This window comes from Chelonia mydas, chromosome 6 (genome assembly GCF_015237465.2).
Source record: "Chelonia mydas isolate rCheMyd1 chromosome 6, rCheMyd1.pri.v2, whole genome shotgun sequence".
In the NCBI taxonomy this organism is placed as follows: Eukaryota; Metazoa; Chordata; order Testudines; family Cheloniidae; genus Chelonia; species Chelonia mydas.
The window spans coordinates 2,402,900-2,418,529 of record NC_051246.2 but is presented as its reverse complement, the minus strand read 5'-3'; the positions used below and the strand labels follow the sequence as shown (position 1 = coordinate 2,418,529).

General features: G+C 49.4%; 1 protein-coding gene across 1 annotated transcript; it reads left to right on the top strand.

Annotated features, from left to right (window-relative positions):
- Window positions 1–420: 420 nt before the first annotated feature.
- LOC102936401 (serine protease 27-like) lies at window positions 421–10,654 on the top strand. Its single transcript, XM_043548305.1, has 6 exons — window positions 421–478; window positions 919–945; window positions 6,287–6,449; window positions 6,734–7,005; window positions 9,628–9,797; window positions 10,277–10,654. The coding sequence occupies exons 1-6, from the start codon at window positions 421–423 to the stop codon at window positions 10,652–10,654; spliced, it is 1,068 nt and encodes a 355-aa protein (XP_043404240.1).
- Window positions 10,655–15,630: the final 4,976 nt, after the last annotated feature.

Below are 15,630 nucleotides of genomic sequence, written 5' to 3'. Positions count from 1 at the left end.
TTACCCCCATTACAACCTTAGCTTTGCCTGGGCACTGTCCTTGGCCATCTGTTCTCGCCACATTCAGTTGCTAACAAAACATGGAAGTTAAAATTACAGTGGGCCTCCCCACCGTAAACCTTGGCCTTTGGACATTTTTGTTGGTTTTCCAGGTGCTCGTTAATGGGGCAATTCCAGGTAGAGCAGACTGAGAACGGTCGCGCCCTGTTCACGTGCAGAATTTAGCAGCACTTGTTTCCTTGAGTGGTTCATGAGGGGATGGGTCACATCTGTTCTCTCTTGATCTTTATCTGGGGAGGGCGGAGGCAGGAACCAGGTCTATAAAAACCTGCCCCGGCACATTCATTCTCCAGCCGGGCTTTGGTTGGGGCGATGGAGACAGCTGAGTTTGGCCAAGGCAGAACCAGGCGAGGATGGATCATGGAGCATCTCTGCTCCCTCCTGGCCATAGCACTGCTGGCGATGACCCTGGTGCAGGGTGAGTGTGGGGTGGAATGGAGGTGGGAGATGGGGCCCTACCTCCCATGGGGAGGGGAGAGAGATACTGGCTTGGGGGGAAGGAAATTGGGCTAGTAAATAACAGGAGGATCCAACATCTTCACCCTTCATAGATACCCCTCCCCATCTAGCCCCTATTTCGGTATTCACTCCTGATCCACCCCTTTCAGATCAGTGGGGATTGTTAACTCTGGAACCTACAGATGGTGAGTTGAATAGCGACACTATTAAGACTTTTAGCTGTTGCTGTGGATAGCAGGGATGGTTCAGGAGAGTAGGTGGAGCCTGAGAACTGTGGGTGAAGCTATTGGCACCCATTCCTAAAGACACATCGTGTCAGACAACAGGAATGACTGTATAATCCCCCCTCCCTCACAGACACACAGTAATAGCTTTCTTTTCTCTTTGTTTGCTCCTTAGGTGCTCCAGTGAGTCAGAATCCGGCAGGTAAGACACCCACAGCAAAATGTGAGACTTATCTGCCCTGGTGATTTGGAATGAGAATTAGGTTGGGAGCCAGGACTCCTGGGTCCTAGCCTGACTTGCAAACGGAGTGGGGTCTCGTGTGTTAGGGCAGGGGAACAAGGTGGTATCATTGGGATTAGGGACAAGGGTTAAGGTTATCTTGTGGTTAAGGTTATCATTGGGTTAGAGTTAAGGGTATCATTGGGTGAAGGTTATCATTGGGGTTATAACGAAGTTTATCATGGAAGTTAAGGTCATTCTCTAGTTTTCATTTGATTTCTTTCTTTCTTTCTTTCTTTCTTTCTTTCTTTCTTTCTTTCTTTCTTTCTTTCTTTCTTTCTTTCCCACCTAGTGGCAGAATGAAGACAGGATGAGTTAAAATTTTACCGAGATGGCTTCTGTTAATTTATGTAATTGGCCTATGTAAATAACATAGAATCATAGAATCATAGAATATCAGGGTTGGAAGGGACCCCAGAAGGTCATCTAGTCCAACCCCCTGCTCAAAGCAGGACCAAGTCCCAGTTAAATCATCCCAGCCAGGGCTTTGTCAAGCCTGACCTTAAAAACCTCTAAGGAAGGAGATTCTACCACCTCCCTAGGTAACGCATTCCAGTGTTTCACCACCCTCTTAGTGAAAAAGTTTTTCCTAATATCCAACCTAAACCTCCCCCATTGCAACTTGAGACCATTACTCCTCGTTCTGTCATCTGCTACCATTGAGAACAGTCTAGAGCCATCCTCTTTGGAACCCCCTTTCAGGTAGTTGAAAGCAGCTATCAAATCCCCCCTCCTTCTTCTCTTCTGCAGACTAAACAATCCCAGCTCCCTCAGCCTCTCCTCATAAGTCATGTGCTCTAGACCCCTAATCATTTTTGTTGCCCTTCGCTGGACTCTTTCCAATTTATCCACATCCTTCTTGTAGTGTGGGGCCCAAAACTGGACACAGTACTCCAGATGAGGTCTCACCAGTGTCGAATAGAGGGGAACGATCACGTCCCTCGATCTGCTCGCTATGCCCCTACTTATACATCCCAAAATGCCATTGGCTTTCTTGGCAACAAGGGCACACTGCTGACTCATATCCAGCTTCTCGTCTACTGTCACCCCTAGGTCCTTTTCCGCAGAACTGCTGCCTAGCCATTCGGTCCCTAGTCTGTAGCGGTGCATTGGATTCTTCCATCCTAAGTGCAGGACCCTGCACTTATCCTTATTGAACCGCATCAGATTTCTTTTGGCCCAATCCTCCAATTTGTCTAGGTCCTTCTGTATCCTATCCCTGCCCTCCAGCATATCTACCACTCCTCCCAGTTTAGTATCATCCGCAAATTTGCTGAGAGTGCAATCCACACCATCCTCCAGATCATTTATGAAGATATTGAACAAAACGGGCCCCAGGACCGACCCCTGGGGCACTCCACTTGACACCGGCTGCCAACTAGACATGGAGCCATTGATCACTACCCGTTGAGCCCGACAATCTAGCCAGCTTTCTACCCACCTTATAGTGCATTCATCCAGCCCATACTTCCTTAACTTGCTGACAAGAATGCTGTGGGAGACCGTGTCAAAAGCTTTGCTAAAGTCAAGAAACAATACATCCACTGCTTTCCCTTCATCCACAGAACCAGTAATCTCATCATAAAAGGCGATTAGATTAGTCAGGCATGACCTTCCCTTGGTGAATCCATGCTGACTGTTCCTGATCACTTTCCTCTCCTCTAAGTGCTTCAGGATTGATTCTTTGAGGACCTGCTCCATGATTTTTCCAGGGACTGAGGTGAGGCTGACTGGCCTGTAGTTCCCAGGATCCTCCTTCTTCCCTTTTTAAAGATGGGCACTACATTAGCCTTTTTCCAGTCATCCGGGACTTCCCCCGTTCGCCACGAGTTTTCAAAGATAATGGCCAAGGGCTCTGCAATCACAGCCGCCAATTCCTTCAGCACTCTCGGATGCAATTCGTCCGGCCCCATGGACTTGTGCACGTCCAGCTTTTCTAAATAGTCCCTAACCACCTCTATCTCTACAGAGGGCTGGCCATCTCTTCCCCATTTTGTGATGCCCAGCACAGCAGTCTGGGAGCTGACCTTGTTAGTGAAAACAGAGGCAAAAAAAGCATTGAGTACATTAGCTTTTTCCACATCCTCTGTCACTAGGTTGCCTCCCTCATTCAGTAAGGGGCCCACACTTTCCTTGGCTTTCTTCTTGTTGCCAACATACCTGAAGAAACCCTTCTTGTTACTCTTGACATCTCTTGCTAGCTGCAGCTCCAGGTGCGATTTGGCCCTCCTGATATCTTTCCTACATGCCCGAGCAATATTTTTATACTCTTCCCTGGTCATATGTCCAACCTTCCACTTCTTGTAAGCTTCTTTTTTATGTTTAAGATCCGCTAGGATTTCACCATTAAGCCAAGCTGGTCGCCTGCCATATTTACTATTCTTTCGACTCATCGGGATGGTTTGTCCCTGTAACCTCAACAGGGATTCCTTGAAATACAGCCAGCTCTCCTGGACTCCCTTCCCCTTCATGTTAGTCCCCCAGGGGATCCTGGCCATCTGTTCCCTGAGGGAGTCGAAGTCTGCTTTCCTGAAGTCCAGGGTCCGTATCCTGCTGCTTACCTTTCTTCCCTGCGTCAGGATCCTGAACTCAACCAACTCATGGTCACTGCCTCCCAGATTCCCATCCACTTTTGCTTCCCCCACTAATTCTACCCGGTTTGTGAGCAGCAGGTCAAGAAAAGCGCCCCCCCTAGTTGGCTCCCCTAGCACTTGCACCAGGAAATTGTCCCCTACGCTTTCCAAAAACTTCCTGGATTGTCTATGCACCGCTGTATTGCTCTCCCAGCAGATATCAGGAAAATTAAAGTCACCCATGAGAATCAGGGCATGCGATCTAGTAGCTTCCGTGAGTTGCCGGAAAAAAGCCTCGTCCACCTCATCCCCCTGGTCCGGTGGTCTATAGCAGACTCCCACCACTACATCACTCTTGTTGCACACACTTCTAAACTTAATCCAGAGACACTCAGGTTTTTCCACAGTTTCGTACCGGAGCTCTGAGCAGTCATACTTTTATATCTAAATGACCTTGTCCCCAGTCCCATGATATCTTTAACCTAACCTCCATGGAAGCCTCAACTCCCAGTACTCTGAGCCCTGCCTGCTCTTCCTTCACTCCCTAAGCGCTTGCAACATAGGCATGCCCAAACTCACCCAGCCACGTGCTGGCAGGGACATTATATCTATGTCCAACCAGGCATACTGAAGGGGACTCGTGGGGTCTCTGAGGCTCAGCTGATTGTCGAATTATTGTGAGACGTTTGTGTGGGGAAAGAATTTAGAGCTTGGAGACGTAGGCTGTTGTCTTCCAAAACTGATGGGGAGTCTGAAAAGTGGACGCCCGTGGAGACAGCCTCTGTTTACTGTCTGGACGAGACGCAGGCTGGAGGTTCACAAAGACAAATGAACCTGCAGAGAGTGGGGGGTGAGGTCTCAGGAATGGTAGATTCCAGCTCTACGGGCTGGACAAGGGCTGGAAGAACTCGCCATTTAGTGAGTAACACCCTATCAGACAGGACAGTATCTTGCTAACAGGTACAGGCCGTAGGCTGTGTTTTGTTTTTCTTCTATCTGTAACCTCACGTTCCTTGGCTTTATTTTGAATCTCTCCCTCACCCCCGGTTAAAACAACTTCACTTTGGTTTTATTGTAGGCATGTCCGTGACATACCCCGTGACACAGTCCAGACTAATGAGTAGCTGTGTCACCCTTGCCCCGTAACCTGGGGTGCCCATTATGACGCCTTGCTGCTGTAGCCTCCGGTCTGGACTGCTCACAAACAGCCTCCAACCTGCAGTTTGCTCCCAGCTCTGTCTGTGTGTGTGCTCCAGCCGCCCAGCCACACCCTGGCTATTACCGGCCTTAAAGAGTCCCATAGGGTGACCCCGACACATCCCCAGCCCCAGATTTCCCCCAGAAATGTACGTTCTGTGCTGCCCAGCTCTCTCCTGGAAAGTGCAACCATATTAAGTCTGTTATTCCTTTAAGGAAATACTATGCTGTGAGCGGGTGTACCAAGCCCGGAGGCCCTGCTGAAGGCCTCACAGACCTACCCCACCCCACCCCAGGGATGAGCAGTAGAGGTGAATCCTCCAAGCTGCCTAGAGAGGCTGTTGGGGAAGCAGCCAATCAGAGAGAGGCTGCAGGGAGCTGCCAACCTGAGCCCAGCAGGGGGCGGACTGGGAGCCAGGACTCCTGGGTTCTCTCCCTGGCTCTGGGAGGGGTTAGTGGGTTCGAGCAGGAGGTGTCTGCCCCCTTCCTTTTATGGTCCTGTCCCTTTTCTTTAAGAAGCAATTCCAGTGGGAAGCAGGGCAAGAGGCAGCCTGTGTGGATGGGAACTCCAGACTCTTTCTCTGCTAAGATGAAGATTTTTCACCCCTGCCCCTTTTCCTGCCAAAGAATGGCCATTGAGCAGGCAGTGGCCCATTGCTGTTGCTGACACCTGGCTGAGGGGTCAGCTTGCCCTTTGTCTCTGAGGAGCTGGTTCGGCCAGTCCCCAGGCTTGGAACATGTATGAGTAACGTCATACAGGGGAATCTGATAACTTCACGTGCAATGTGACCGCATGTCTTTTACCAGGACATTAATGACCAGCAAATGATGAGTTTTCAAACAATACTTCACCAGGAAAACTCTGTGCAAAGATTATTACAATAGTGGATATGGGTATATTCTGTCACATCGTCTACGTGCCAGGTGCTAAGGAGAAGGTAGAACTAAGGTGAAAGCAGTGAATTGGGGAGCGCTGTTTCCACAGAGGCAGTGGATCCATGTGCATGGCAGGTGTGCCGAAGACAGGGGACGGGGCACTGGCGTGTAACAGCGTTGGGTGTGTAAATTGCTGCCTGCAGAGGGATAGCGCAGGACTCGCGACACGCCAGGAATTCCAGCAGCTGGCGGCTGGAAGAGTTTTTCCTGGTGGTCACAGATAGGGCTCCCTCGTGCTGGGAGCAGGGGGTGGTGCAACCCAGACACTGTGGGTCACCTCAAAAAGTATCACAGGGCTCGTGGGAATTGGAATCGAGCAGGAAAAGTGCCCAAAGCAAAATGCCAGTATTATCTGCTGTGGGGTCTGAGGGTTGAAGTATGTGTGTGTGTGTGTGTGGGGGGGGGGGCTGGGAATCATGACTCCTGGGTTATTTCCCTGGCTCTGGGAGGGGAACGAGTTGCTCTCTGATCATCAGGTAACACTTATAATTATTTACACCCTCCCCACTTTAGCTCCCTTGCCTGGGGATAATGCAGGTTCCCTGTTTTCTTCCCAGGCTGTGGCAAGCGTTCGGTCTCAGGGCGCATCTTCAATGGTGAAGATGCCAAGGACGGGGCCTGGCCCTGGCAGGTCAGCGTGCAGCAAAACGGCTTCCACATCTGCGGCGGTTCGCTCGTCTCTGAGAGCTGGGTGGTGTCAGCAGCTCATTGCTTCAATCTGTGAGTACCCCAGGCAGGGCAGAGACAATGACCGCGGCTGCTCTGGAAGGACTCCCTCTCTACTGGCTTCTTGTTGTGCAGTGTTCCTGCGTGGCTGATCCCCCGCTGCTCCACCTCAGGGATGGCTGCACGTCTGCTTTAGGAAGCCATCCCCCCTGTGGTGTTATGTGTGGCTGTTCTCCAGCGACCCTGCCCCAGAGCTAGCTTCATCTGAGCGCTGCGCAAGCCATGCCTGTGTGGCATTGCTGTGCAGTTCTTCCCCAATCAGATTTTCTTGTATCCAGGTCCGTAGCCATTTCAGCATATCGGGTGCAGCTGGGTGAAAACCGGATTGTCAGTGAAACCCCAACCGAGTCGTTCTCATCGGTGACGCGGATCATCCCCCATCCCAATTACAACAGTAGCACTTTCCTTGCCGACATCGCCCTGGTGGAGCTGGAGAAGCCAATTGCGTTCACGGCCTCCATCAGCCCCGTGTGCCTGCTTAACGCCTCCGTCCATGTGCCCGCTGGGAAACCCTGCTGGGTGACTGGTTGGGGGAACGCTCTCCCACAAGGTGGGGCAGACTCGTAGCTGTTAGAGAGGGGAAGGGCAGGGGAAAGGCCAGCACTGGATGAAGGTCACAGGCTGGGTGATAGCAGCCTCATATAGACACCGATGGCCTAAGAGTTACACGGTCGCACGGTTATACAGCTACTATTACAGTTATATGGTTTTATAGCCACAGTTGTATGGTTGCACATTCACACAATTACAGGGATAAGATGAGGTTGTGACAGAGGTCTATAAAATCATGACTGGTGTGGAGAAAGTGAACAGGGAAGTGTTGTTTACTCCTTCGGGTGACACAAGAACTAGGGCTGACCCAAGGAAATTGATAGGCAGAAGTCTTAAACAAAAGAAAATACTTTTTCACACAACGCACAGCCAACCTGTGGAACTCGGTGCCAGAGGATGTTGTGAGGGTCAAAAGCATTTTGGGTTCCAAAAAGAACTTGATAAGTTCATAAAAAGAAAAGGAGACTTTTCTGTGGCACCTTAGAGACTAGCCAATTTATTTGAGCATAAGCTTTCGTGAGCTACAGCTCACTTCATCGGATGCATACTGTGGAAAGTATAGAAGATCTTTTTATACACACAAAGCATGAAAAAATGGGTGTTTACCACTCAAAAGGTTTTCTCTCCCCCCACCCCACTCTCCTGCTGGTAATAGCTTATCTAAAGTGATCACTCTCCTTACAATGTGTATCATAATCAAGGTGGGCCATTTCCAGCACAAATCCAGCTATTAACAAATAAGCTATTACCAGCAGGAGAGTGGGGTGGGGAGAGAGAAAACCTTTTGTAGTGGTAAACACCCATTTTTTCATGCTTTATGTGTATAAAAAGATCTTCTATACTTTCCACAGTATGCATCCGATGAAGTGAGCTGTAGCTCACGAAAGCTTATGCTCAAATAAATTGGTTAGTCTCTAAGGTGCCACAAGTCCTCCTTTTCTTTTTGCGAATACAGACTAACACGGCTGTTACTCTGAAACTTGATAAGTTTATGGAGGACAGGTCCATCAATGGCTTTTAGCCAAGATGGTCAGGGACACAACCCCATGCTCTGGGTCTCCCTAAACCTGTGACTGCCAGAAACTGGGTCTGGATGACAGGATGGATCACTCCATAAATTGCCCTGTTGTGTTCATTCCCTCTGAATGGCACCAAGCACTGTGGGAAGACAGGATACTGGGCTAGATGGACGTTTGGTCTGACCCCATATGGCTGTTCTCATGGTTAAACAGCCACAGTTGTACTGTGACACAGTTGTATAGTTATACAGGTATGGTTGTACGATTGTCCTATTATATGGTTGCACAGTTTAACACCCGCACATTTATACAGGTACCATTATACACAGCCCTGGAGGGACTGGATTGTTGTCAGTCAATGTTGATTTCACCGTACACACACAGACCGACAAAAATGTATTTTGATTGGAAATAATCAAAATTTACATATAGCCAAAAGATGAGAAATGCTGCTTGAGAACTCCGAGTTTGATTTAAGGATATTTACTTTCCATTTTTTGACATGGGATATTGACCATTTGCGTTTTAATGGTTATAAAGCTTTGATTCTTTGAATCTCAACCTCCACTGTCATTAAATAGTTATTGCCTAGCCCCTCCCATAAATGTCCACAACTGGGAAAATTTAAGCCAATAAAAATTAAAAAATGCTTAAAACCCATAATTTTGCAAAACTGAACATTTAAATTGAGGAACGTAAAAACATTCTTAAAAATAAATATGATCATTTGACGGATGGGGGATTCAATTCCTAGCACAAAGAAGAGATGTTCATGTTTTGGTGTGTCTGAGTCCTAATATGGGTTTCAAACCACTCCTCTTGGGGTAGTTGGCACCTGTGTATTTGCCGATGCCGGTTCTAGACCAGCAGGAAGCCGTGTCAGAGGTGGCCGCCAGCTGGCACCCAGCACTATCCAATCACACACCTAGTTACTTCTTCATGGCCTTGTGTTTCGGCCTGACCTGGAAATCAGGAGCCTCTGCTCAGAAATTTAAACCCATTGAACCAAACCAGGGCAAACTGTGTGTAGACAAGGCTCAGCATTTTCAAATGCACCCTACCGGCCTGCATTTTCGGCACTTAAAGGTGCAGACGGTCTCCGAACAGGGTATTCAAATGTGGCTGTGCAGGTTAGGCGCCTAACTCCCATTGACGCTCTGTTAGACTTAGGTTCCAAAGCACCATCTTTTGTAGGTGCCTTGGAGATTTTCAAAATCCCACTAGATTCCTTCCTGTGCCAATAAGTGCCTGAATCCCTATGACTATCTTCCCCCAAGTGGTTATAATTAAACTTAGGCTTCTTAATCAGGTTTGGGGCTGCAAAGCTAATCAGAGCAGCACCTAAAATACCTTTATATATCTGGGTTGTTGCCTTTAGAACGTGTTAAACTGGCCACCTGCCCCCTATCCACTTTAATCCACTAGACCCCACTCCACTCCCAGAGCTGGGGAGAGAACCGAAGAGTCTTGGCTCCTGTGCCCCCACTCTAGCCTACTAGACCCCACTCCCATTCCAGAGCTGGAAACTTCTTCTAGATCCTTAATGTGACAGCTTATTATGTGCCACATGAGTCACCCTGCTCTCGGGCCTTTTATTCCAGCGGTTTATAAGCCACCGGAGACACTGCAGGAGCTGGAGGTGCTCACCGTAGACTCCACGATTTGCAACGATCGCCACCGAGAAGGATTACAAGAGCCTTCAGATTACAACCCTATCAAAGATGACATGATTTGTGCTGAGTACCCGGAAGGCTATAAAGGGGTTGCTTGGGTGAGATTCTCTGACTGAGATTGGAAGACCTCCCCCTTTCTGCTGGGCAATACCCAGACCCCAAGAAAGATCAGGGCCCACTTTGTGCTGGGCCCTGTTGTTCCTGGTCCATTGCCCCTGCTGGTTTGGTGTTGTGTGTCGGGGGCACCCACCAAACAGTGGGCTTGGATGGAAGGGCTGAACCCTGAGTTCATTCCCCAGTGTTTAGACAAGACGCCTCTTGCCTTGAGGATGCGTCCGTAGAGTATAAAGTCAGCAGGGTCCATCAGCCCATTCAGTCTGACCTAATGTATAACCCAGCCAATAATTGCACCTGGTTACCCCTTTACTGTGCCCAGAGACATATGTCTGGATAAAGCATCTCCCAGAAAGGCAGCCAGTGGGAATGTGAAGCCATCGAGAAATGGAGAATCCAGCACTGCCCTTGTGGACGATGCAGACTGGACTCTTTCCAACCCTATTTCTTTTCCTCTCTCTAGGGTGACTCTGGGGGACCCCTGGTGTGTGAAGAAGGCGGGACCTGGTACCTTGCTGGGATTGTGAGCTGGATAATGGTGATAAAAGTGGATGGGGTAGTCAGTGTTGCCCCTGGTTATCCTGGAGTCTACAACCGCCCCAACGCCCACAATGAGTGGATCAAGAAGAACATGCCTGGTGTGACTTTCGCGGAGGTGAACTTCACTCTGATCAGCCCCCGTCCATCTACCACCATCATTCCGATCAGCCGCTGTCCATCTACCACCGTCACTCTGGTCAGCCCCCATCCATCTACCACTGTCACTCCAAACAGTGCCAGTTCTCCTCTTACAATCCCCAGGGTCCTTCTCCTAGCTGTGCTTCTGTGGCTGACCCTGTGACCCCCTCCTAGATTGGGTCCCCATCCCACACCAGCCCTTTCTAACCCTTGGTGCAGATAGACCATGTCACCTGTGACACTAGACCCTAGTATTCACACCCTATACTCTATTGTAACAATCTCTGTGCAAAATGCTCCTTGTGAGGGGGGAGGGATAGCTCAGTGTTTTGAGCGTTGGCCTGCTAAACCCAGGGTTGTGAGTTCAATCCTTGAGAGGAACATTTAGGGATCTGGGGCAAAAATTGGGGATTGGTCCTGCTTTGAGCAGGGGGTTCGACTAGATGACCTCCTGAGGTCCCTTCCAACCCTGATATTTTATGATTTGAAAACTTATATATTGCTGATCATTCATATCCTTGTGTGATGTACATATGCAAGGGGTATTAAGGGTTATGGACGTACGCTGGAATGGTCACTAAAAGGAGTTCAAACCAGGTTTGTCAAGGGAGTTGTTAAACAGGTCTCTCCCAAAGAAAGGATGGTGTGTTCAGCTCCATTTCCATACAAGCAGCACACGGACACATCAAACTAATAAGGGGTGGAGGCAAACCTCACACTCACAAGTGGGGAGAACACTGCCGGGTGTCTACACCTAGCAGGTGAGAGATGCTTAGTCTGGGTTTTACTTTTCAGAAGAATCCTTTGCGAAGATTTACTGGGCTATACAGATGGGGTGGTGAGGGGGGCTGAACCTCAAGTGATAAGCAACTTAATCAACTTGCAATTTTGCAACAGAAAAGCTTCAAAAACAGACTCCAACAAGAAACTGCTGAGCTTGAATTAATATGCAAACTAGATACCATTGACTTGGGTTTGAATAGAGACTGGGAGTGGCTGGGTCATTACACGTATTGAATCTATTTCCCTATGTTAAGCATCCTCACACCTTCTTGTCAACTGTCTAAATGGGCCATCTTGATTATCACTACAAAAGTTTTTTTTCTCCTGCTGATAATAGCGCATCTTAATTAATTAGCCTCTTACAGTTCGTATGGCAACTTCCTCGTTCTCGTTCTCTCGTGTGTGTGTATGTATATGTATACATATATCTATATATATATCTTCTTACTATATGTTCCATTCTATGCATCCGATGAAGTGGGCTGTAGCCCACGAAAGCTTATGCTCTAATAAATTTGTTAGTCACTAAGGTGCCACAAGTCCTCCTGTTCTTTTTACAGCATATGATATTCCTGCATTAGAAGCGTGTGTGGAGCGAGGTCTTTTCTGAGCGCTAATGCCATGCCGGTGATGAATGTCATTGTGAAATGTCTGTAGTAACACTCTTGGGTTAGGTTAGGCTAAGCACAGGAAGGCTAGGATGACAGGAAGTGAGGTCCAAAAGAAACTAGAATTAGCCAGATTGGAAGCTGAAGAGAGACAGAAAGAAGATGAAAGAGAAATGGCCTTAAAGGGCTTGGAGTTGGAAGTGGAAGAGAGGAAGGAGGCCAAATGCTTGGAGACAGAGTTAGAGCTGAAGCGCTTAGATCGGGAAAGGGCTAAGCTGGGTCTACCAGATAACCCTAACAGTCCTTCTCCAGGTACCGCTCCCCATTCCAAAAAATTCCCCACCTACAAGGTAGGCGATGATACAGAGGCCTTCTTAAAAAATTTCGAAAGGGCCTGCCTTGGGTACAGCATCTCTACAGACCAGTATATGGTGGAGCTGAGGCCGCAGCTCTGTGGACCCTGAGCAGAGGTGGCAGTTGAAATGCCTAAAGAAAATATGAACAGCTACAAATTTCTTTTTAAAAAGGCCAAAATTAGAATGGGGATAAAACCTGAGCATGCCCGTCAGTGGTTCAGAGCCCTATGGTGGAAACCAGACGTGGCATTTTCCCGACGTGCCTACCTCATTGTAAAAAATTGGGATGCCTGGATATCAGGAGCCAGTGTTAAATCTCTGGAAGACCTGTCTTTCCTAATGCAAATGGAGCAGTTCTTAGAGGGTGTTCCTGAGGAAATAGAAAGGTGCATCCTAGATGGGAAGCCCAAAACTGTAATTGAGGCAGGAGAGATCAGAGCCAAATGGGTGGAGGTGGCAGAGAGAAAAAAAACTGGTCGCAGTTGGAGCGGAGACCAGAAGGGACAACCTCAGACCACACCCTGCTACCGGGGGTAGCCCAAGGCCCCACCTACATCCCAAGGAAACCCCCAAACACCTTATCCTCCCATGTAGTGGGGTGGTCACCTGCTCTGGCCCTGAAGGGGTTAAAACAGCCCTTGGAGAGGGCTGCCTGTGGGAGCCAATAGTAAAAGCAGCCCTAGAGAGGGCTGCAGCTCAGAAAAGTTAGGCTGAGTGAGGGAAGCAGCCACAGCTGGGGCCACACCCCAATCAGGCCACAGCTGGTTCTATAAGAGGGTTGAGGGCCAGGAGCTGTAGGAGTCTCCAGCTTCTGAGAGAGAAGGACCTGAGCAGGGCACCTAGAATGGGGCAGGGCTGGGGGAAGGTCCAGAGGAGCTGGGGAGCTCCAGCCTGGAAAACCCACAGGCTGCAGGCCTTGCTAAAGGCCAGGAAAGGTACTAGGGCTACAGAGGGGTAGCCTGGGAATAGGCAGAGGCAGCTGGTCCAACCCCCTCTTGCTGATGATGAGTGGTTTACAGACTGCAGTCTGCCCCTGTGAGCAAGGGCTAGATGGTGACTGGCAGTAGCCACTGAGGAAAGGTGGGTTTAGAGGGTTGGGGGTTCCCCTGGGTGGGGAGACCCAGAGTGTGGGGACTGCTGGGGCAGAACCCCAAGTTAAAGGCACTGGGGTCCAGGAGGGGCACGGGACCAGTGGCAGGTGAGACACTGGCCTGCAGAGGGCACTCTGGGCTGGAAGAGCTAATTCCCAAGATGACCAGCAGGAGGCGCCGCACCAGTGAGTCGTTGCCCCGCTACATCCCACCCCACCAGTCTCCAGCAACCCACCTCGCCCCAGTGACCCGTCAGCTGGGTGATGTTTCAAATGTAACAAGCTGGGGCATGTAAAGACCAACTGCCCCAAGAACCCCAACAGATTGCAGTTCATTACACCAGAATCACACCAAAGGTCCCCAGGCCTGGATGCCTCCCAGATACCCTCCAAGTGAAGGGAAATTGTGAGTGTGGGCGGGAAGAAGGTTATTGCGTGGAGGAACACTGAAGCACAGGTGTCAGCTATCCACTAATCCTTAGTGGACCCCAAATTCATCAACCCAGAGGCCCAAGTGATGATTCAACCCTTCACGTCAAACTCTTTAAACTTGCCTACAGCCAAGTTGCCTGTCCAGTACAAGGACTGGTTAGGAACGTGGACTTTTGCAGTCCATGATGATTTTCCCATCCCCATGCTGCTGGGGGAAGACTTGGCCAACCATGTGAAGCGAGCCAAGAGGGTTGGAATGGTCACCTGCAGCCAGGCTAAGTGACCCTCCAAACCTATCCCTGTTCCTGAGCCTTATACAAGGCCCCGTCTGTGTTATCAGAGCCCCAAACTGAGGTGGTAGAACTGGATCCCCTGCCAATGATTGCAACAGCAGTAGTGGATCCAGTCCCAGAGACCCAACCAGAACCAGAATGGGCAGAGCAGCCAGCACTGAATCCAGCGCTTGCAACCCCATCTACAACTCCAACGCCAGAGGGCACCACCGAGCCTGCACTGGCAGAAGCAGAGAAACCTACACAAGAGGTTCAACCGGAGCCTGAAATACAACATAGTGCACTGGCAGAGAGCAGTTCACAGTCAACGGAAACAGCCCCATCACCTGCATCGCTTCCAGAGGGACCAAGCCCAAGTCCACAATCCAGTCAGGAACTGATGTCTCCAGCATCAAGGGAACAGTTCCAGGCAGAGCAGGAAGTGTATGAGAGACTCAACGGAGCTTGGACGGTGGCACAGAGTGACCCACCGCCTCTCAGCTCTTCTAATCGATCCAGGTTTGTTGTAGAAAGAGGACTTTTATACAAGGAAACTCTTTCTGGTGGGCACCAGGAGGCCTGGCATCCTCAGAGACAGTTGGTAGTTCCAACTAAGTACTGGGAAAAGCTCTTGAGCTTAGCCCACGATCATCCTAGTGGCCATGCTGGAGTGAACAGGACCAAAGACCGTTTGGGTAAGTCCTTCCACTGGGAGGGAATGGGCAAGGAAGTTTCTACCTATGCTCTGTCTTGTGAGGTGTGCCAAAGAGTGGGAAAACCCCAAGACCAGGTCAAAGCCCTTCTCTGGACACTCCCCATCATTGAGGTTCCATTTCAGCGAGTAGCTGTGGATATTCTGGGTCCTTTTCTGAAAAAGACACCCAGAGGAAAGCGGTACATACTGACTTTCATGGATTTTGCCACCCGATGCCCAAAAGCAGTAGCTGTAAGACACACCAGGGCTAAAAGTGTGTGCCAGGCATTAACAGACATTTTTGCCAGGGTAGGTTGGCCCTCTGACATCCTTATGGATTCAGGAACTAATTTCCTAGCAGGGACCGTGAAAAGCCTTTGGGAAACTCATGGGGTTAACTACTTGGTAGCCACCCCTTACCACCACCATCAAATAAATGGCCTGGTGGAGAAGTTTAATGGAACTTTGGGGGCCATGATAAGTAAATTCGTAAATGAGCACTCCAGTGACTGGGACCTAGTGTTGCAGCAGTTGCTTTTTGCCTACAGGGCTGTGCCAAGTCCCAGTTTAGAGTTTTCACCATTTGAACTTGTGTATGGGTGTGAGGTTAAGGGGCCATTACAGTTGATGAAGCAGCAATGGGAGGGGTTTACGCCTTCCCCGGGAACTAACATTCTGGACTTTGTAACCAACCTACAAAACACCCTCCGAAATTCTTTAGCCCTTGCTAGAGAAAACCTAAAAGATGCTCAGGAAGAGCAAAAAGCCTGGTATGATAAACGTGCCAGAGAGCGTTCCTTCAAAGTAGGGGACCAGGTCATGGTCTTGAAGGCACCCCAGGCCCATAAGATGGAAACATCGTGGGATGAGCCATTTACAGTCCAAGAGCGCCTGGGAGCTGTTA